We start from the raw sequence: 23,021 nt of genomic DNA, 5'->3' as shown, positions 1-23,021 counted from the left end.
CTATAGTCGTTCCTCACCCAGTGGAGCCACCTTGAAACAATGAAGCCATAACAATTCATGTACAAATACTTAACAGATGTTATCTCAATTACAAACAATCTAGACGGCATATTTTATATAAATGTGTAGGTCTGTATAAACAAAATGCCTTTTGTAAATCAATAAAATAGGCAACGGTTGACCTGTTTTCCTGAATTCTGTTTCTATCTACAGTTCAACTTAACAGAGACTTCACAAACCGAAGTGATAAGAAAAAGAAGATAATTTAATATGAAATGATAGTACGGAATACAGCGTGAATGTATCATAGCAGAATATATCAAAAATGTATTATAGCAGAATATATCATGAATGTATCTTAGCAGAATATATCATGAATGTATCATAGCAGAATGAATAATGCAAAAATGTTGGCCTGGGCCCCATCAGTGAGCAAACCCTGCCATGTACAGTAGCTATGTGGAGGAGGCTCCGGAGTGATGGTGTCCTGCCAGGTTGATGGTAGCAGGCTCCGGAGTGATGGTGTCCTGCCAGGTTGATGGTAGGAGGCTCTGGAGTGATGGTGTCCTGCCAGGTTGATGGTAGGAGGCTCCGGAGTGATGGTGTCCTGCCAGGTTGATGGTAGGAGGCTCCGGAGTGATGGTGTCCTGCCAGGTTGATGGTAGCAGGCTCCGGAGTGATGGTGTCCTGCCAGGTTGATGGTAGGAGGCTCTGGAGTGATGGTGTCCTGCCAGGTTGATGGTAGGAGGCTCCGGAGTGATGGTGTCCTGCCAGGTTGATGGTAGGAGGCTCCGGAGTGATGGTGTCCTGCCAGGTTGATGGTAGGAGGCTCCGGAGTGATGGTGTCCTGCCAGGTTGATGGTAGGAGGCTCTGGAGTGATGGTGTCCTGCCAGGTTGATGGTAGGAGGCTCCGGAGTGATGGTGTCCTGCCAGGTTGATGGTAGGAGGCTCTGGAGTGATGGTATCCTGCCTCCCCGTTCAGACGATGAGACTGATCTTGGTGGACCTGTGGGCCTTCCGGCGGTGCTGGGGTGGTGATGGGTGCCGGGGTGGTGGTGGGTGATGGGTGCCGGGGTGATGCTGGGTGCCTGCATGAACGAGAGCAAGACGACATGAAGGTAGAGGGGTTGAGATCTTTTAAATGTAGCACAGTGGAATCGGATTGGCGGGAATTGCATATTAACGCCACTAATTGTTTTGACACATAACACACATTTTTTAAATAACCTCTCACATGGTACTGTGTGAGAGGGGAAGAGAGAGAATTACAGTTTTACTGTACAAAAGTATATTAGTCAGTAAAAGGTTGGCAAGCGATTAACATTAGACTCCATTCAGTTGGATTTGCAAGCATATCTGTCCACTCCTATATTGATAAGAGTATTAAACATTTGAAAAATATCCATTTAAGATACATTTTGGACAGAAAATAATATCCCTGTGGATTTGCCCTTTAGAGGTATTCTTTAGAGGTAGCTTCCTTGTGGATTAGCCCACAGAAGTAAGGACATGGAACATTCGACTAAACTCTAACACTCCATGCACATTGTACATTTATTAAATATCACCCATTTTTAAGAATTCACATTATGTTCTTCCTGTATCCCGGGACAGTTCAGTCAGTATGTTCTTTCTGTGCCCCGGGAGAGTTCAGTCAGTATGTTCTTCCTGTGTCCCAGGACAGTTCAGTCAGTATGTTCTTCCTGTATCCCGGGACAGTTCAATCAGTATGTTCTTTCTGTGCCCCGGGAGAGTTCAGTCAGTATGTTCTTCCTGTGTCTCGGGAGAGTTCAGTCAGTATGTTCTTCCTGTGTCCCAGGACAGTTCAGTCAGTATGTTCTTCCTGTGTCTCAGGACAGTTCAGTCAGTATGTTCTTCCTGTGTCTCGGGAGAGTTCAGTCAGTATGTTCTTCCTGTGTCCCAGGACAGTTCAGTCAGTATGTTCTTCCTCTGCCCCAGGACAGTTCAGTCAGTATGTTCTTCCTGTGTCTCAGGACAGTTCAGTCAGTATGTTATTCCTGTGTCCCAGGACAGTTCAGTCAGTGTGTTCTTCCTGTGTCTCAGGACAGTTCAGTCAGTATGTTCTTCCTGTGTCTCAGGACAGTTCAGTCAGTATGTTCTTCCTACAGTATGTCTCAGGACAGTTCAGTCAGTATGTTCTTCCTGTGCCCCAGGACAGTTCAGTCAGTATGTTCTTCCTGTGTCTCGGGAGAGTTCAGTCAGTATGTTCTTCCTGTGTCCCAGGACAGTTCAGTCAGTATGTTCTTCCTCTGCCCCAGGACAGTTCAGTCAGTATGTTCTTCCTGTGTCTCAGGACAGTTCAGTCAGTATGTTCTTCCTGTGTCCCAGGACAGTTCAGTCAGTATGTTCTTCCTGTGTCTCAGGACAGTTCAGTCAGTATGTTCTTCCTGTGTCCCAGGACAGTTCAATCAGTATGTTCTTCCTGTGTCTCAGGACAGTTCAGTCAGTATGTTCTTCCTGTGTCCCAGGACAGTTCAGTCAGTATGTTCTTCCTGTGTCTCAGGACAGTTCAGTCAGTATGTTCTTCCTGTGTCTCGGGAGAGTTCAGTCAGTATGTTCTTCCTGTGTCCCAGGACAGTTCAGTCAGTATGTTCTTCCTCTGCCCCAGGACAGTTCAGTCAGTATGTTCTTCCTGTGTCTCAGGACAGTTCAGTCAGTATGTTCTTCCTGTGTCTCAGGACAGTTCAGTCAGTATGTTATTCCTGTGTCCCAGGACAGTTCAGTCAGTGTGTTCTTCCTGTGTCTCAGGACAGTTCAGTCAGTATGTTCTTCCTGTGTCTCAGGACAGTTCAGTCAGTATGTTCTTCCTACAGTATGTCTCAGGACAGTTCAGTCAGTATGTTCTTCCTGTGCCCCAGGACAGTTCAGTCAGTATGTTCTTCCTGTGTCTCGGGAGAGTTCAGTCAGTATGTTCTTCCTGTGTCCCAGGACAGTTCAGTCAGTATGTTCTTCCTCTGCCCCAGGACAGTTCAGTCAGTATGTTCTTCCTGTGTCTCAGGACAGTTCAGTCAGTATGTTCTTCCTGTGTCCCAGGACAGTTCAGTCAGTATGTTCTTCCTGTGTCTCAGGACAGTTCAGTCAGTATGTTCTTCCTGTGTCCCAGGACAGTTCAATCAGTATGTTCTTCCTGTGTCTCAGGACAGTTCAGTCAGTATGTTCTTCCTGTGTCCCAGGACAGTTCAGTCAGTATGTTCTTCCTGTGTCCCAGGACAGTTCAGTCAGTATGTTCTTCCTCTGCCCCAGGACAGTTCAGTCAGTATGTTCTTCCTGTGTCTCAGGACAGTTCAGTCAGTATGTTCTTCCTGTGTCCCAGGACAGTTCAGTCAGTATGTTCTTCCTGTGTCTCAGGACAGTTCAGTCAGTATGTTCTTCCTGTGTCCCAGGACAGTTCAATCAGTATGTTCTTCCTGTGTCTCAGGACAGTTCAGTCAGTATGTTCTTCCTGTGTCCCAGGACAGTTCAGTCAGTATGTTCTTCCTGTGTCTCAGGACAGTTCAGTCAGTATGTTCTTCCTGTGCCCCAGGACAGTTCAGTCAGTATGTTCTTCCTGTGTCTCAGGACAGTTCAGTCAGTATGTTCTTCCTGTGTCTCAGGACAGTTCAGTCAGTATGTTCTTCCTGTGTCCCAGGACAGTTCAGTCAGTATGTTCTTCCTGTGTCCCAGGACAGTTCAGTCAGTATGTTCTTCCTCTGCCCCGGGACAGTTCAGTCAGTATGTTCTTCCTGTGTCTCAGGACAGTTCAGTCAGTATGTTCTTCCTGTGTCCCAGGACAGTTCAGTCAGTATGTTCTTCCTCTGCCTCGGGACAGTTCAGTCAGTATGTTCTTCCTGTGTCTCGGGAGAGTTCAGTCAGTATGTTCTTCCTGTGCCCCAGGACAGTTCAGTCAGTATGTTCTTCCTCTGCCCCGGGACAGTTCAGTCAGTATGTTCTTCACGCACCACTCTCTCTGAAACCACTTTCTCCTAAACCTCCAAATGGCGATGTCACTGGGATGTAAATTGCTCCATAGATAATGAACGGGAGTCTGAAAATGTGAGGCCTTAACATGTGTGTGCAGGACTTATACCCAAATTAGGTTTATATTGTAGCATTGCTCAAAGGTCCGATCCAGAGTTAAAACCTCATTTGGGTGTAAGTTAAAAATGTTATGGTCTCATGAAGTCAGAGCCTCATTCATTGTTTGTGGAGCCTGAGGTTTTACATTGTGGTGAAAACGTTGATTGGACGGTTCTCTCTCGGATTTCTGGCTTTATGGAGAGAGTGGTGTGTGTTCACAAATACTGACTCAACTCTCCTGGGGCACAGGGAGAACATATGGGAATTCTTAAAATGGGTGGCATTCCCTTTTAATGGGACAAGATAAGAATATACATTTCCGCATGGGTGCACCTTCCTCAAGAGTAGGGTGAGCAAATCTGTATGATCCAAATGCAGGACATTTGTGGAAATTGCGAGACAATTATTATTATTTTTGTTTAGTATCATCAACATTATTTGACTAGTTTGATACCAGCTGTAAAAATATGATATATAACGTTATGATGGTGAAAAAGCACACGACTGGAAATATCCAGGAAATACCAACAAAACCAATCATTACATGCATGATTTCTCGGGTCTATTCCTGCTTTTTGTTTGGTTTTGCATTCAAACCTCAAACGAACCGCACCAGAGTTCACTTGGAGGCAGACCGAGACCACCCCGAACAGGCGGACCGGGCCGGGGTGTGGTTCGGTGCGGACCTGAGTTCGATCACTGTGCTCACACACACACACACACACACACACACACACACACACACACACACACACACACACACACACATACACACACACACACACCAGCCCAAGCGGACCAGGGTTGGGTTCAACCGGACTGAACGAGGCTGCTGTGTGAGCTGAGTTTATATATAAAAGTCTTGTCAGAGAGAAATCCACTTTGACTTGAATCTCGCTCTCCGTGAGTCTCTCCGCCGTGACGGCAGGCAGCACGAGTGGAATCAAAGTTGCTCCACTACGGTTCTCAAAGTGTGCTGCTGACAACAACACAGCTCTAGTCAGCAGTGTGTGTGTGTGTGTGCTGCTGACAACAACACAGCTCTAGTCAGCAGTGTGTGTGTGTGTGTGTGTGTGCTGCTGACAACAACACAGCTCTAGTCAGAAGTGTGTGTGTGTGTGTGCTGCTGACAACAACACAGCTCTAGTCAGCAGTGTGTGTGTGTGTGCTGCTGACAACAATACAGCTCTAGTCAGCAGTGTGTGTGTGTGTGCTGCTGACAACAATACAGCTCTAGTCAGCAGTGTGTGTGTGTGTGCTGCTGACAACAATACAGCTCTAGTCAGCAGTGTGTGTGTGTGTGCTGCTGACAACAATACAGCTCTAGTCAGCAGTGTGTGTGTGTGTGCTGCTGACAACAATACAGCTCTAGTCAGCAGTGTGTGTGTGTGCTGCTGACAACAACACAGCTCTAGTCAGCAGTGTGTGTGTGTGTGTGTGTGTGCTGCTGACAACAACACAGCTCTAGTCAGCAGTGTGTGTGTGTGTGTGTGCTGCTGACAACAACACAGCTCTAGTCAGAAGTGTGTGTGTGTGTGTGTGTGTGCTGCTGACAACAACACAGCTCTAGTCAGCAGTGTGTGTGTGTGTGTGCTGCTGACAACAATACAGCTCTAGTCAGCAGTGTGTGTGTGTGTGCTGCTGACAACAATACAGCTCTAGTCAGCAGTGTGTGTGTGTGTGCTGCTGACAACAATACAGCTCTAGTCAGCAGTGTGTGTGTGTGTGCTGCTGACAACAACACAGCTCTAGCCAGAAGTGTGTGTGTGTGTGCTGCTGACAACAACACAGCTCTAGTCAGCAGTGTGTGTGTGTGTGTGTGTGCTGCTGACAACAACACAGCTCTAGCCAGAAGTGTGTGTGTGTGTGCTTCTGACAACAACACAGCTCTAGTCAGCAGTGTGTGTGTGTGTGCTGCTGACAACAACACAGCTCTAGTCAGAAGTGTGTGTGTGTGTGTGCTGCTGACAACAACACAGCTCTAGTCAGCAGTGTGTGTGTGTGTGCTGCTGACAACAATACAGCTCTAGTCAGCAGTGTGTGTGTGTGTGCTGCTGACAACAATACAGCTCTAGTCAGCAGTGTGTGTGTGTGTGCTGCTGACAACAATACAGCTCTAGTCAGCAGTGTGTGTGTGTGTGCTACTGACAACAACACAGCTCTAGCCAGAAGTGTGTGTGTGTGTGCTGCTGACAACAACACAGCTCTAGTCAGCAGTGTGTGTGTGTGTGTGTGCTGCTGACAACAACACAGCTCTAGCCAGAAGTGTGTGTGTGTGTGCTTCTGACAACAACACAGCTCTAGTCAGCAGTGTGTGTGTGTGTGTGTGCTGCTGACAACAACACAGCTCTAGCCAGAAGTGTGTGTGTGTGTGCTGCTGACAACAACACAGCTCTAGTCAGCAGTGTGTGTGTGTGTGTGCTGCTGACAACAACACAGCTCTAGCCAGAAGTGTGTGTGTGTGTGCTGCTGACAACAACACAGCTCTAGCCAGAAGTGTGTGTGTGTGTGTGTGTGTGTGTGTGTGTGTGTGTGTGCTGCTGACAACAACACAGCTCTAGTCAGCAGTGTGTGTGTGTGCTGCTGACAACAACACAGCTCTAGTCAGCAGTGTGTGTGTGTGTGCTGCTGACAACAACACAGCTCTAGTCAGCCGTGTGTGTGTGTGTGTGCTGCTGACAACAACACAGCTCTAGTCAGCAGTGTGTGTGTGTGCTGCTGACAACAACACAGCTCTAGTCAGCAGTGTGTGTGTGTGCTGCTGACAACAACACAGCTCTAGCCAGAAGTGTGTGTGTGTGTGTGTGTGCTGCTGACAACAACACAGCTCTAGCCAGAAGTGTGTGTGTGTGTGTGTGCTGCTGACAACAACACAGCTCTAGTCAGCAGTGTGTGTGTGTGCTGCTGACAACAACACAGCTCTAGCCAGAAGTGTGTGTGTGTGTGTGCTGCTGACAACAACACAGCTCTAGTCAGAAGTGTGTGTGTGTGTGCTGCTGACAACAACACAGCTCTAGTCAGCCGTGTGTGTGTGTGTGCTGCTGACAACAACACAGCTCTAGCCAGCGGTGTGTGTGTGTGCTGCTGACAACAACACAGCTCTAGTCAGCAGTGTGTGTGTGTGCTGCTGACAACAATACAGCTCTAGTCAGCAGTGTGTGTGTGTGTGTGCTGCTGACAACAACACAGCTCTAGTCAGCCGTGTGTGTATGTGTGCTGCTGACAACAACACAGCTCTAGCCAGCAGTGTGTGTGTGTGCTGCTGACAACAACACAGCTCTAGCCAGCAGTGTGTGTGTGTGCTGCTGACAACAATACAGCTCTAGTCAGCAGTGTGTGTGTGTGTGCTGCTGACAACAACACAGCTCTAGTCAGCAGTGTGTGTGTGTGTGCTGCTGACAACAACACAGCTCTAGCCAGAAGTGTGTGTGTGTGTGTGCTGCTGACAACAACACAGCTCTAGCCAGAAGTGTGTGTGTGTGTGCTGCTGACAACAACACAGCTCTAGTCAGAAGTGTGTGTGTGTGTGCTGCTGACAACAACACAGCTCTAGCCAGAAGTGTGTGTGTGTGTGCTGCTGACAACAACACAGCTCTAGTCAGCAGTGTGTGTGTGTGTGTGTGTGTGCTGCTGACAACAATACAGCTCTAGTCAGCAGTGTGTGTGTGCTGCTAGTGTGTAGAGACTAGGCTACTTACGGTGCATTAGTGCATGTGTGGTGACTAACAAGAGGACAAAAACTATAAGAATTTATATTTAACATTTTAAGCATGACTTTATTGAAATGTGGGACATTTTTCTTCTGTTGCGGGACGCGGGACAAAGGACTAAAATGCGGGACTGTCCTGCACCTATCAGGATGTTTGGTCACCCTACTCAGGAGTCGAGAGTGGACATGAGAATTTCCTCGATGCCCGATACCAAGAGCCATGTAACATGTCCGAAATAAAAGCGCAAAGAGATATTCGATTTCTAAAATGAAAATAAAAGACTATCTCAGTATTGTTAAGTCCAATGACTAAATGGCATATGAATATAAAAACTATGGATCTGAATGGTATTCGTTATCAGACAACATTTTAAATGTAGTCGTTAGAATAGATGAGTTTCAAACAGCAACATTCTAAGAGTTTATTTCCTGTCGCAATGTTATTGCTAATGCGAATAGTTGACAGGAAATACACTTTCAAACTGTTCCCTAGCAACAGGATTCCAGTGAAACCATCTGTAGGTATGAGAGAAGAGAAATGGAGGCTGTACATCCCTATTTGAGTTAATCATACTTTCCCCCCAATTAGAGACAGTACCCTTCCCATCCTTCCCTGACAGCGTTTCCATGTATCATGTTCCATGTTCCTTTAAGTTGTCCGACAAGTGCATCCGGAACATGTCTGCCGTGTATAACAGCAAGACTGTAGACCGGGCAGACTAGCGAACTCTAAATATTATACACAGCGCGCCACAGTGGGCCCATCTGAGAGGGCTTTGGCTCAGCGACGGCTGAGAAGATGTTTGTGGTTAGCTATGATACAGTAAAGAATTCCATGGTTGTATATACTGTAGGCGTGAAGATCAGAGTGATCAGAATAATAGCATTTTTTTTGTATTACTAACTTCTAGTGAATTCAATTACACAATAGAGAACTCGTTCCATTTCAAGGACTTCAAGGACTTTGAGGACGACTGTCCCAGACGGTATTCATCTTAGTCTGGTCCGAGGCACCAGTATCTCATATCATCTGTGTCCATTGACTTATGAACGAAACAAAAGATCAACTGTAGTCCGGAAGATTATATTCAGGGGGGGGGGGGGTTGCAATCCGAAGAAACCATTGATCAAAGCGGGGGTGACTCACTGCTCGTCCCGGATCATCCATCCCAGTGTGTGGTCCCTCCGTTCTAACGGGAAAGGGCAACTGTTTGTGCACATAACGTCTCACCTCCCGACGCCAGAGGAATTCCACTGGCCTCCGCGCAACCGTTTGAAAAGGCCTGGGCTGGAGATACCGTAACTCACGGCCCCGTTGGCCGCCTGCCTCGTCGTCTGCCAGCGACCACCCCCCCCCCCTTCCCCCCATGTCTATCGATAGGAGAGGAATGCCTCCGTCTGAAACACTTTTATTTATAGAAACCCAATAAGTGGTGTCTATAACACTTGGCTGTGTAAAAAAAATGCAATGGAAAAAAAGCAGCACAGGCTTCTAACTCTGTTGGGTGTAAATCTGAGCCAGACTGAAATCGAGGCCAGGTTTTTGATCTTCTACCGATCCTGGGTGGAGTTCAGTGGGTGGTGATTCATGCTTCACTGTGTTCTCAGAGCGGATGGTTTTTCCACTCTTTGGGGAGGTGCAAGACAGGTCAGTTCAGTTCAGTTCAGTTCAGTTCAGTTCAGTTCAACTCAACTCAACTCAACTCAACTCAACTCAACTCAACTCAACTCAGTTCAGTTCAGTTAGTTCAGTTCAGTTCAGTTTAGTTCAGTTCAGTTCAGTTCAATTCAGTTCAGTTCAGTTCAGTTCAATTCAGTTCAGTTCAGTTCAGTTCAGTTCAATTCAGTTCAGTTCAGTTCAACTCAACTCAGTTCAGTTCAACTCAGTTCAGTTAAATTCAGTTCAGTTCAGCTCAGTTCAGTTCAGTTCAGTTCAACTCAACTCAACTCAACTCAACTCAACTCAACTCAACTCAAAATCTGAGCCAGACTGAAATCGAGGCCAGGTTTTTGATCTTCTACCGATCCTGGGTGGAGTTCAGTGGGTGGTGATTCATGCTTCACTGTGTTCTCAGAGCGGATGGTTTTTCCACTCTTTGGGGAGGTGCAAGACAGGTCAGTTCAGTTCAGTTCAGTTCAGTTCAGTTCAGTTCAACTCAACTCAACTCAACTCAACTCAACTCAACTCAACTCAACTCAGTTCAGTTAGTTCAGTTCAGTTCAGTTTAGTTCAGTTCAGTTCAGTTCAATTCAGTTCAGTTCAGTTCAGTTCAATTCAGTTCAGTTCAGTTCAGTTCAATTCAGTTCAGTTCAGTTCAACTCAACTCAGTTCAGTTCAACTCAGTTCAGTTAAATTCAGTTCAGTTCAGCTCAGTTCAGTTCAGTTCAACTCAACTCAACTCAACTCAACTCAACTCAACTCAACTCAACTCAACTCAACTCAACTCAACTCAGTTCAGTTCAGTTCAGTTCAGCTCAGCTCAGTTGAAATTCTTCCTGTGGTCCAAAATGGAAAACATACGGACCGCAGCTCAGAAACCAAACAAGAAGGAGTTGTGATGTAGGGTGGCTGATCTGACATACAGGCATACAGCTTGTTGTTGTAGTACTGTATCTGAGCCACAAGGAGGAGCAGCTACCACATAGTTTAGAGACAACTGCACCAACAGACATCTTACATCATAGGACCATGAGGTTTATCAAGAAAATATTTGAACATTTATTCTGATTGAATTTAAGGCACAGTGTAAAGGCGGGGCTATGACATGCATTACAGTATGCACATTGTCAATAATCCATCCAAAATCATAGCTTTCTGGGTTATTAAAAGACAAAAATAAGTATTTAATGCTTAATTTTCGTTAGCTCATGTCAGATATTTTTTTCGTTGGTATCAGAGGACTTGGAAAGCACATCTGCTGTCTGCTGTTTACCGAAAAAAGGTCTAATGCATACACAATATTATCTGGGGAAGGCGTCATCCACCCAGCATCATCCACCAGCATCATCCACCCAGCATCATGCAGCTTCATCCACCCAGCATCATCCATGCTGCATCATGCACCCAGCTTCATCCACCCAGCATCATGCACCCAGCTTCATCCACCCAGCATCATCCACCCAGCATCATCCACCAGCATCATCCACCAGCATCATCCACCAGCATCATCCACTAGCATCATCCACCCAGCATCATCCACCCAGCATCATCCACTCTGCATCATCCACTAGCATCATCCACTCTGCATCATCCACCAGCATCATCCACCAGCATCATCCACCAGCATCATCCACCAGCATCATCCACCCAGCATCATCCACCAGCATCATCCACCAGCATCATCCACCCAGCATCATCCACCCAGCATCATCCACCAGCATCATCCACCAGCATCATCCACCCAGCATCATCCACCCAGCATCATCCACTCTGCATCATCCACCAGCATCATCCACCAGCATCATCCACTCTGCATCATCCACCAGCATCATCCACCAGCATCATCCACTCTGCATCATCCACCAGCATCATCCACCAGCATCATCCACTCTGCATCATCCACCCAGCATCATCCACCAGCATCATCCACTCTGCATCATCCACCAGCATCATCCACCAGCATCATCCACTCTGCATCATTCACCCAGCATCATCCACCAGCATCATCCACCAGCATCATCCACCAGCATCATCCACCCAGCATCATCCACCAGCATCATCCACCAGCATCATCCACCAGCATCATCCATCCAGCATCATCCACCTGCATCATCCACATCATTCACTGCTACGTCATAACAGAGCAACACGCTCTCATCAGAAACTGTAAATAAAGTAATAACCACAGGAAAAAAGGTACATAATGTACGTATGTTGTATCTATATGTAGCAGCCTGAAAATATTGTTTATTATTCAGAACTGCTGACTTGCCTTTTATCTCCTCTTTCTGCACCAAGACATTCTAATTAGTTTCATTGATACTCGTACGAACAATGACACAAGCGCCTCCTTCTTCTATCGCTGGAATATGGATTATAAACGGCAGTACTGGATTCTGTTCTGCAGTCCTTTTCCCTGTGGAGCTAGTGGGCGACCAGCAGGGGGCGGTGGCAGGCAGAGAGTGTCGGGGAGAGATGGAAGGAGATATATGGGAGCGGAAGGAGAAAGACGTTCTCTTCGGCAGTGAACTTGACCATGAGCAGTCGCAACAGGCGGGAGCTCCGGAAGAGCCCTGTTGCAGAAGTTATGTCGAAGGGCCCCGTGGGACAGCGACGGGTGATAGGAAGTACTTGCTAGTTGACGTGATATCCTAGAAGTACCAGCGATAGTGTGTGAGCAAACGGTGCAGAACAAAGCAGTATCGGGTTATAGTAGTTACTGTGTGCGGTATAAGTAGCGTGCGGCTAACAACAGTAGTCGGGTTATAGTAGTTACTGTGCCGGAAATAGAGTGCGAGCCCAGATACGTGCATGGACCTACAAACAGTCTGCTCCGGCCATCAGCAGCTGTCTTCACCGGCGTTCTGCATCAGCTCTGCACCGGCTGGGAGTTGTCCCGTCCAGCAGAGGTCGCCAGCACACAGCACGCGCTCTCAACCCACCACTGCCCCTGCTCCAGCCCTGCTTGCTAGCACCTGCGACGAGAGCGTTCGATGCCATCTTGCCACCCGGACGGTGGTGGAGCGGCGCGGCCGCCATTTTGGTAGAGTACATTAGGGCTTCGGTGCCCAGGATCTATTGCACTATACACAGTGTGGTGCGGCCTGCGGGCGAAGTTAACGTTGCTAACTACAGACCCCAAACAATATATGCCGGCATTAGAATAGGGCTTTTGCAAGGTATTAGTGGGCCCACACGTTTGTTTTCTTTCCTTTCCTTTGAGTGTGATAACATGTGTGTTTAATAATATTTTCCCATCCAATTAACCCTTTCCCTGTGGGGAAGTTACAGACCTGGGCCCTCATTCATCAACGTGTTCTACGCACAGATCTGTGCTTACCCTGTGCGTACGATCATTTCTAAGCAAAGAGTGGGATTCATCCATTTCGATTTGAACTTGACTCCGTGCTTACGTCTACGCACAGGTCAGAGCACACTTACCTGACGCCCAGTGGTAGAATATATTATTAGAACAAGGAAATGAGCTTCTGTGCATAATAACACTGGCATGTTCTGTACGAACCGTAGTTCATTATAGTTCATTGTAAAATAGCAACAGTAGTGTAATTATGGTCAAAACCCTATAAATAGCATTTGGAATAATAGATCTTTCTCTCAGAATGAATGCAGCATGGTTTATATAGCGTTATCGGAATATACGGGGTGTAGGCTACTGACTGACTGCGCTCCGCGTAGCTTGATTGATTGATTGATTGAAAAGTTTATTAACAGATTGCAGAATGGGTACAGTACAGTACAGCTCAGTACATACAATTGTTAATTGGGGATGCAGACCAGAGAAAGACTTTCGTCTTGTTTACATCAGGGTCCCCCATTTTCAATTCATCATAAATCATAAAGCTCAACTCGTTATTATTTTGCGCAGACCGCAGAAACACGGGAACGTTTTGATTATATTTAAAAGGCTTTACGTTAAACGAAACAAGTGGAATTTCGAAGCTGTAAGCCGAATACAAGTCATATGAATATAGTGTTCTTCCCCCTTTTTACTGTATAAGAAAGAATAGAAAACGCATTGCAATGACACCAGATAGTGGACAGACTATGTATATGATGGGATTCAAGTTCGCGTTTTTGTTGATCATAGGCATGCTGTCAGAGTATGATATCTTAATCAAACATTCTAGAACATTTGTCGTCACAGATCATGTCCTAATAGAACATAGGCTATGGCATGGATCGTGATATTGTGTGGACTGTTATTATTACTGTACCGGTACCACCCATTGTGACAACAGCCTTGTGAGTCCCGCACACAAACATGATGGAATTCAAGTTCATGTATTGAAAGGCAGGCTACATCATACATGCAGTGAGATTCATTGTTCTTGTATATGCTCTTGTATTATTGTTTATATAGGCTACCCAATACTGACATCAAAATAGATTGTAGTATGCCTCTAGAAATCATATGCAGCAGGTAGAAAATTTACGGGAGAACCATCGCGATTTGGAATAAAATTGAGGAGAACTTTAATCCCTGGGTATTAATCAAACAACACGGGAAAAGGCAGTCATATTCCAGCGCGGTATTTATTAGTGTTTGCGCTGCCCAGGCAGCAATGGTTAATAGATATCATATCCGACATCACCGTAAGTGTACACGTCTGTCAGCCTGTCTCAAGTCATGACACGCTTCCCTCGGCTTAGTCCATTTTTCCACATTTCATGGGTGTATTCCATTACCGTATATGGTTAATCGGGGCGTTTCTGGTATGCAAATACGTGAAAGTGTGCACGAGCCTCGGCGCAGAGCCAAGGTGGGATTCATCATGACAGGTGTGCGTAGAGCCTGAGTACGCACGTGTGATGAATCCCGACTTCCCTGTGCGTACACTGGTTCTACATTCCGTGCTTACGTGTGGAAATAGAACATGTTCTACGCACACATTGATGAATGAGGGCCCTGGTGTATTATAAATAAAGCCTAGAGAGGTATTATTCTTGCCGTATAATTAAAGCCTTTTGAGGTATTATACAGGGTGAAGACCCAGACGTGGGTGATGAGTCAAACACAGTGAAGTATATTATCCCTGATATTAACCCAGAGGTGGGTGTATACTGTATAATATACGTGTTTATGAGGTATGGAGTTACCAACGGTACTATAGTGGGACTTCCGTCCAATTGGCCACTAGTAGTAGATCATTGTAACTGACCAGTACATAACATTAAAGAATCGGATGGGAGATTTGTGTGTGTGTCTATCCATGGGCCGGTTGACAATCCTTTTGGTGTGGGTAACGTTAATATAATTAACCCTTTCCTATTCCACCTTTCCCTCTTCATTGTAAGGTTTTTAGGGTCATTGAGGGAGGGTACTGCTTGCGGGGGGAACTCAGAGTATTTAATTACAATTCAGTCACTAGGTGTGGGAGGGTTTAAGGAGCAACTGGGGGGAGTGGGAGCGTGTTGGGGAGTACTGCTGACCGCCCTGCTGCAGGGAAGGAAGACCAGAGTACCAGACCAGGTTGGTAAATCCCGGGCCCCATCCACTCACACTACCAGCCTCCAGTCGACGCCCCAGGCCCAAAGACGAGGGTGCAGTCAGACAGAGTTCTACTGTGTCCAGCTACCTCGTGACTGCCAGCAACCGTTCCCACGAAGCAGGGATAATCCACCCTGCTACATATACTTTAAGTGTACCTATAGTGTATATAGGACTGTGAAGCTATGCATCCCCCAATCTGTACCCCCCCCCCCCCCCCCCCCCCATGCTGCTTTGACACCCGAATTTCCCCAAGGGGATCAATAAAGGATCATCTTATCTTATCTTAGCCATAAGTAATATATGTACATATTGTATAAGTAATATATTTACTTTTCATATTGGCAAAAGTTGAGCGGGGGGGGGGTTGCGAGAGAGGCCTTAAACGGACCTTCCACTGTACCTTTTAGTCCATGTCACGACAAGTGCCGTTTCCCATCGAATGCTTTTCTATTCCTCTTCTTGCGCCGTGTCGTCGAACGTGTCCGACTGCAGCGCCTCTGCGTCCATCTCCCGGGTCAGGTAGGAGCCCTTCCGTGAGGACGTGCGGTACAGCAGGGCCACGGCCACGCACACCGCCACCAGGAGCACCGCCACAATGGCCCCTGGGAAGGTCGGAGGTCGGGCCGGTAATTAACATGACACAAGGATCCAATGCCCCCCCAATGACATCACTGGTGGCCATATTTCTTATTTTCTATAGGTTTTAAGTCTAATACAATCTTTTTTTCTTTTACACATTTTCCGGGAGGTTTTAGTATAAATTCTCTGCTCATTTTATGCCTGTAATTATGCCAATTTAAATTTATTGTATTATTTTTTGTATTATTATATTCAAACTAATTTACTATAACCGTCAAACTAAATGAATGTGTGCAAAACTGCTTAACGTTTTTGGATGTGTGTGAGACATTATGTGCAAAATAAATCAGTGTTTTTTTTTTTTACTAGCTACAGCTAGTAGCCATTGTGACATCACCGTTAGAACGTTGAGTTCTCAAAGTTCTAGACTGACATGTGAGATTGTTGGTTGGTAAATGGTTAGAGGAGAGTTGTTTAAAAATAATTATGTTATTGTGTTTTTAAACTGAGAGAGACTACAAACAAGCCTTGAGAGCTGAAGGTAAACATCCTAACCTTCTCAGTATTTAGTATTTTTAAATATGAATATATAAAATATATATATATGGTATATACAACATTATTGTACATGTTATCATACAAAGTTATATGGGTAGACTATAGTTTGAGGTAGGTAGTTATAGTGTAGGGCAGTTGTAGACAGTGAAAGCAGTAGGCAGGTATAAAATGAGTAGATGCAAGAGAGTTCAGAGCTCGTACAGTATGGGTAACTTGTCCAAAACTAACAAGACTGAAGCTGACTCTGGATCAGCGCTCCCGCTTTGAGAGGCCTTGTGAATATGGACCCAGATCACAGACCGAAGCTGACTCTGGATCAGCGCTCCCGCTTTGAGAGGCCTTGTGAATATGGACCCAGATCACAGACCGAAGCTGACTCCGGATCAGCGCTCCCGCTTTGAGAGGCCTTGTGAATATGGACCAGATCCTTGTGAATAAGCACATAATACACATAATATTACCTGCAATGATAGCTTCGTATGTCCCGTCTGAGCTGAGCGCTGGAAGGGGAGCTGTGGATGGAACATAATGTTACAAGACATGAGAGGTGTTGAAAAGATTCACACAAATAGGGCTGGCCATTATTTATCCTTTATCATCTAGCTGTGTTATCCTATTGTAGGACTCTTTTTTAGTCCAAATGAATGGTAAAAAGTGAAGAGGTGTATTTATTTTTGTAACCTTTTTAATTATATTTTTTCATTTTCATTTTCATTTTCATTTTCATTTTCATTTTCATTTTCATTTTCATTTTGACCCCTTGGCCCCAGCAATGACCTCATCGTCCTCACCTATATAAGAGCCTGTGGTGGTTTCAGGCAAAAGTGTGAACGTCTCAATGATCCCTGTGTCTGGGCGACCTGGAGCTGCAGCTGTGGCAAAAAGAATGAACAGTCAGAAACCACTGCCACCTACAGGTTCTAGAATGCAACAACATCCACCACACATTGTTTAAGAAGCCGGTGTAGACCAGTTGTACTTGTGTGTATATTTTTTCAAACCTTTATTTAAACTCCAAAAGGCAATGGAGGTTTCCCTCGTTTGCAGTCACGTCAAGACGTGACGTACAGAGATAAACAATCATAAATAAAGCATAGAAATCACAGCATATAAAATCACAACAATAAGACAACAAGACGAGACAAAAGCAAAGGATAACAAATCAATTAAAACTTGTACAACTTGATCGACGATGGTTAGTGATCAATGCCTTAACCCTTTCACTACCACACTACAAAGGGTTAATGCATTCACTACCACACTACAAAGGGTTAATGCTTTCACTACTACAGAAGGTTAACCTTTCACTACCAGACTACAGAAGGTTAACCTTTCACTACCACACTACAAAAGGTTAATGATTTCACTACCACAGTACAGAAGGTTAACCCTTTCACTACCACACTACAGAAGGTTAAAACCCTTTTACTACCACACTACAGAAGGTTAACCCTTTCACTACCACACTACAGACGGTTAACTTTTCATTACCACACTACAGACGGTTAACCTTCCACTATCACACTACAGAAGGTTAACCCTTGCACTTTACGCTCAGATCGGATGGCGGCGTAGCTTTTCCAAGCTCTGTGACCACTTCACTTTTATATTGATTACGACGTTAATTTTACGACATACTTTCACATGATACATCGTGGCGAAACAAATATCTAACAAGATGGGGACATTAAATGAGGGGGATGAGTGAGAATTTACGGCTTGCCCGAGAACATTGAAAACTATGCGCCGATTCATTATCTCTAAAAGATGATTCCACAATGGTTTCCGACCGTCTCTAAACCGGAGATTGAGCGGGCGCATAGAATATTCAGGAACGGCCCCCCGGAGAAGGGCGAACGTCCACGCGCTTTTATTTTTTGCTGCCTGCGGTTCCCTATACGTCAGGCTATTCTACAAGAGGCCAGGAAACACCCTCCAAAAGTGGGTAATTATACTCTCAGATTCGCCACGGATTTCAGTGTGTGAGGTTTTGCCCGCTGCTCACTACCTTTTCTCTGTCTTCTTTAAGCCTACTGTTAGGAATTCCCTACTCACTCTCTCTAGCCCCCACCCTCTCGTTCCTTACCCTTAGTGGCCACACCTGTTTGATATTCTATTATCTCTCGCACCTGTGATGGCAGGCTAATTAGTCCCCCTGTGGGCTTTAAATACCAGGGCGCTTCCCCTCGTTTTGGCGTGGGGTCGTGTTGTATTCATGCTGAGTCATATTCTCTAACATCTAGACTCTTTCGGGAGATCCTCTGGTCTACCAATGCTGTAAGATGGATCTCTCCAGCCTTGAGATGTTTGCTCCAGCCTTCGTCTGCTGTCGCCGTAGCCTGTGGAGGAGACTGTTCTGCGCTCCCTGTAACTTCCACGGGAGGCACCCCAGCGCTCCACTGCAGACCCCAGCGCAGCTGTTCGTCCTGACGCACATCTAGACCAACGCGCATCTTCAAGGGCTTTGGCCACCTGTCGCCGTTTGCCTGGAGGGAGACATTGTACTGCGCTCTCTAATTCTCTACGGGAGGTATTCCAGTGTTCCACTCCAGACCAGCGCGCCAGATGCGCTCAAGCCTTCGCCACCTGCCGCCGTTTGCCTGGAGGGAGACACTGTACTGCGCTTTCTAATCCTCTACGGGAGGTATTCCAGTGTTCCACTTCAGACCTTCGAGCTTGGCACGCTCCTCCGTACCAGCGCACAGACGCGCATCTTCCAGACCTTCGAGCTTGGCACGCTCCTCCGTACCAGCGCACTGACGCGCATCTTCCAGACCTTCGAGCTTGGCACGCTCCTCCGTACCAGCGCACAGACGCGCATCTTCCAGACCTTCGAGCTTGGCACGCTCTCCAGACCTCAGCGCGCCGACGCGCATCTTCCAGACCTTCGTGCTTGGCACACTCCTCCTTGCAGACGCACCCCGAGGCGTCTCTCGGTTCCGACGCGCACACCAAGGTGTGGCGCGCACTCTGTTCCTCGGCTCCGACAGCGGCTACCCGGTGGACGACACCCTCGCCACCGCCACTGTTCCGACGCGCACACCAAGGTGTGGCGCGCACTCTGTTCCTCGGCTCCGACAGCGGCTACCCGGTGGACGACGCCCTCGCCACCGCCACTGTTCCGACGCGCACACCAAGGTGTGGCGCGCACTCTGTTCCTCGGCTCCGACAGCGGCTACCCGGTGGACGACGCCCTCGCCACCGCCACTGTTCCGACGCGCACACCAAGGTGTGGCGCGCACTCTGTTCCTCGGCTCCGACAGCGGCTACCCGGTGGACGACATCCTCGCCACCGCCGTTGTTCCAGCGCTCTGTTCCTCGGCTCGGACAGCCAGCCACCCGGTGGCGATGCCCTCGCCCCGTTGCTGTCCCTGTACCATTACGCATACGCCTGGGTGAGTTTTGATTGTGATGTCACTCACCCAGCGTAGTGCCCTTGCCCCCGTTCCCGCTGCTGTTCCTGTACTTTTACGCATACGCCTGGGTGAGTTTTGATTGTGATGTCACTCACTCAGCGTAATGCTTTTTGCCCCCCGTTCCCGCTGCTGTCCCTGTACCTTTACGCATACGCCTGGGTGAGTTTTGATTGTGATGTCACTCACTCAGCGTAATGCCTCTTGCCCCCGTTCCCGCTGCTGTCCCTGTACCTTTACGCATACGCCTGGGTGAGTTTTGATTGTGATGTCACTCACTCAGCGTAATGCCCCTTGCCCTCGTCCCGCTGCTGTTCCTGCACCATTACGCATACGCCTGGGTGAGTTTTGATTGTGATGTCACTCACTCAGCGTATTGCCTCCTTTAGTTCTCACTTAGTTATTAGTCTGGACATTTCATCTCCCACTCTGTTTTGTTCTCTCGTGGATATTATTTTGGACATTTCATCTCCCACTGTGTGTTTGTTCACACGAAGATAGTATTTACTTAGTTACTTTGTTATTTGGACTGTTCTGCATCTGCTCTGTTTGTTCCCTTTGAATATTAACCCTCTCCTCTGTTCTGCAGAGCGGCCCAGATGTTTTCCCACCAGTCCCCAGTTCCTCCCTGTCCCCAGCCCGCCTCCGCGGTTCTCTGTCCCCAGTTCCTCCCGGTTCCCCAGCCCGCCTCCGCGGGCCTCAGTCCCCTCTGTCCCTAGTCCTCTATCCCTAGTTCTCCTAGTCCCTAGTCCTCTTTCCCTAGTTCTCCTAGTCTCTAGTTCCTCTGTTCCCTAGGCGTTCCCTTAACCTTCCCTTAGGCGTTCCCTTACCTTCCCATAGTGTTCCCTTTTCCTGCCCGCCTCTTAAAGGCACTTTACCTTCCCCTCTTGTGTTATTCCAGTGTTTTGTGTTTTCTCCCTTAAAGGGACAGTGCCCTTTTTCCCTGTTCTAAATAAATATCTGTTTCTTGGCAAACCATCATACCTGTCTTGTGTTGTGCGATTGGGGTCGGTTACAAACCATAACAGTACGACCCCACCAAATCGACGACCCCAGCCAGCACAGACGGTGTATGTTGAGTTTGCCTTTTTTTTTCTTGTTCCCTCTAGCTCCCCTGTTAGCCCTGTTAGCTCCCCCGTTAGCTTGTTAGTCTCCCCGGTTAGCTCCCCTGTTTGCTTCCCGTTTTGCCCTGTTTGACCCCCCTGTAGCTAGCCATGCCCTGGCAGCTAACCCAGTCCCTCAGCAGAGCCCCTGTCTGCTAGCTTAGCCCCGGCTGCTAGCACAGCCTCTATGTTTATGCAGCCCTTGCTGCTGGCATAGGCCCTGTAGCTAGCCATGCCCTGGCGGCTAACCCAGTTTCCCTCTGCATGGCCCCGGTCTGCTAGCTTGGCCCCGGCTGTTAGCACAGCCTCTATGTTAATGCAGCCTTGCAGCTGGCATAGGCCCTGTAGCTAGCCAGGCCCAAGCAGCTAACCCGGTCCCTCTGCATGGCCTCCACTTTTTTTGTGTAGTTTATCCCACTGCTAGGACTGCCCTTTCAGCTAGCAAGGTCAGTTTTTTCTCACACAGCTAGGACTGTCCTTCCAGCTAGCTTGTGCTCTCATGCTGGTCCAGCCCTGTCTGCCAGCCTAGCTCCGGCAGCTAGCGCAGCCTCTATGTTGATGTAGCAGTACAGCTAGCATAGGCCCTGTAGCTATCAGTGCCCTGGCAGCTACCCTTTCCCTCTGCTAGCCTGGCTCCGGCAGCTTGCGCAGCCTCTATGTTGATGTAGCAGTACAGCTAGCATAGGCCCTGTAGCTATCAGTGCCCTGGCAGCTAACCTTCCCTCTGCTAGCCCTTTCCCGGTGCTTCCATGGTTACCCCTTAGCTACCCTGCTTGCCCCTCAGTTCCTCTAGACCAGTTCCTCTAGACCAGTTCTCTAGACCAGTTCCCTAAACCAGTTCTCTAGACCAGTTCTCTTGCCCAGTTCGCTAGACTAGTTCTCTAGACCCAGTTCCTCTAGACCAGTTGCCCCTCTGCTACCCTAGTTACCCCTCGGCGACCCTGTTTCTTTTGCTAGCCCCACTCTTGTGGTGGCTTCCCCTGCTGGCTTGGCCAGTACCTCTTGTTTTGCCCCCTGCCACTCTGTCTGTATTTGTTTTGGGTCGCCGGGTGGCTCCCGTTGAGGGGGGGGTACTGTGAGGTTTTGCCCGCTGCTCACTACCTTTTCTCTGTCTTCTTTAAGCCTACTGTTAGGAATTCCCTACTCACTCTCTCTAGCCCCCACCCTCTCGTTCCTTACCCTTAGTGGCCACACCTGTTTGATATTCTATTATCTCTCGCACCTGTGATGGCAGGCTAATTAGTCCCCCTGTGGGCTTTAAATACCAGGGCGCTTCCCCTCGTTTTGGCGTGGGGTCGTGTTGTATTCATGCTGAGTCATATTCTCTAACATCTAGACTCTTTCGGGAGATCCTCTGGTCTACCAATGCTGTAAGATGGATCTCTCCAGCCTTGAGATGTTTGCTCCAGCCTTCGTCTGCTGTCGCCGTAGCCTGTGGAGGAGACTGTTCTGCGCTCCCTGTAACTTCCACGGGAGGCACCCCAGCGCTCCACTGCAGACCCCAGCGCAGCTGTTCGTCCTGACGCACATCTAGACCAACGCGCATCTTCAAGGGCTTTGGCCACCTGTCGCCGTTTGCCTGGAGGGAGACATTGTACTGCGCTCTCTAATTCTCTACGGGAGGTATTCCAGTGTTCCACTCCAGACCAGCGCGCCAGATGCGCTCAAGCCTTCGCCACCTGCCGCCGTTTGCCTGGAGGGAGACACTGTACTGCGCTCTCTAATCCTCTACGGGAGGTATTCCAGTGTTCCACTTCAGACCTTCGAGCTTGGCACGCTCCTCCGTACCAGCGCACAGACGCGCATCTTCCAGACCTTCGAGCTTGGCACGCTCCTCCGTACCAGCGCACTGACGCGCATCTTCCAGACCTTCGAGCTTGGCACGCTCCTCCGTACCAGCGCACAGACGCGCATCTTCCAGACCTTCGAGCTTGGCACGCTCTCCAGACCTCAGCGCGCCGACGCGCATCTTCCAGACCTTCGTGCTTGGCACACTCCTCCTCGCAGACGCACCCCGAGGCGTCTCTCGGTTCCGACGCGCACACCAAGGTGTGGCGCGCACTCTGTTCCTCGGCTCCGACAGCGGCTACCCGGTGGACGACACCCTCGCCACCGCCACTGTTCCGACGCGCACACCAAGGTGTGGCGCGCACTCTGTTCCTCGGCTCCGACAGCGGCTACCCGGTGGACGACGCCCTCGCCACCGCCACTGTTCCGACGCGCACACCAAGGTGTGGCGCGCACTCTGTTCCTCGGCTCCGACAGCGGCTACCCGGTGGACGACGCCCTCGCCACCGCCACTGTTCCGACGCGCACACCAAGGTGTGGCGCGCACTCTGTTCCTCGGCTCCGACAGCGGCTACCCGGTGGACGACATCCTCGCCACCGCCGTTGTTCCAGCGCTCTGTT

General features: G+C 48.2%; 1 protein-coding gene across 6 annotated transcripts in view; it reads right to left on the bottom strand.

Annotated features, from left to right (window-relative positions):
- Positions 1–253: 253 nt before the first annotated feature.
- The window catches only part of LOC311236443 (uncharacterized protein), a 39,687-nt gene continuing 16,919 nt past the window's right edge, over positions 254–23,021 (bottom strand). For all 6 annotated transcript variants that reach the window (XM_084324119.1, XM_084324122.1, XM_084324121.1 and 3 more), the window contains 4 exons: positions 16,888–16,968; positions 16,558–16,608; positions 15,360–15,561; positions 254–1,089 (listed from right to left, as the gene is read on the bottom strand). In XM_084324119.1, the coding sequence (XP_084180245.1) occupies positions 15,407–15,561; positions 16,558–16,608; positions 16,888–16,968 (287 nt within the window). In that variant the 3' untranslated portion in view covers positions 254–1,089; positions 15,360–15,406. The remainder of the gene's footprint in view (positions 1,090–15,359; positions 15,562–16,557; positions 16,609–16,887; positions 16,969–23,021) is intronic.

The sequence above is a fragment of the Notolepis coatsorum genome (genome assembly GCF_963971535.1).
Source record: "Notolepis coatsorum genome assembly, chromosome: 1".
Classification (NCBI taxonomy): domain Eukaryota; kingdom Metazoa; phylum Chordata; class Actinopteri; order Aulopiformes; family Paralepididae; genus Notolepis; species Notolepis coatsorum.
This window is presented reverse-complemented; position numbering and strand designations above follow the sequence as displayed.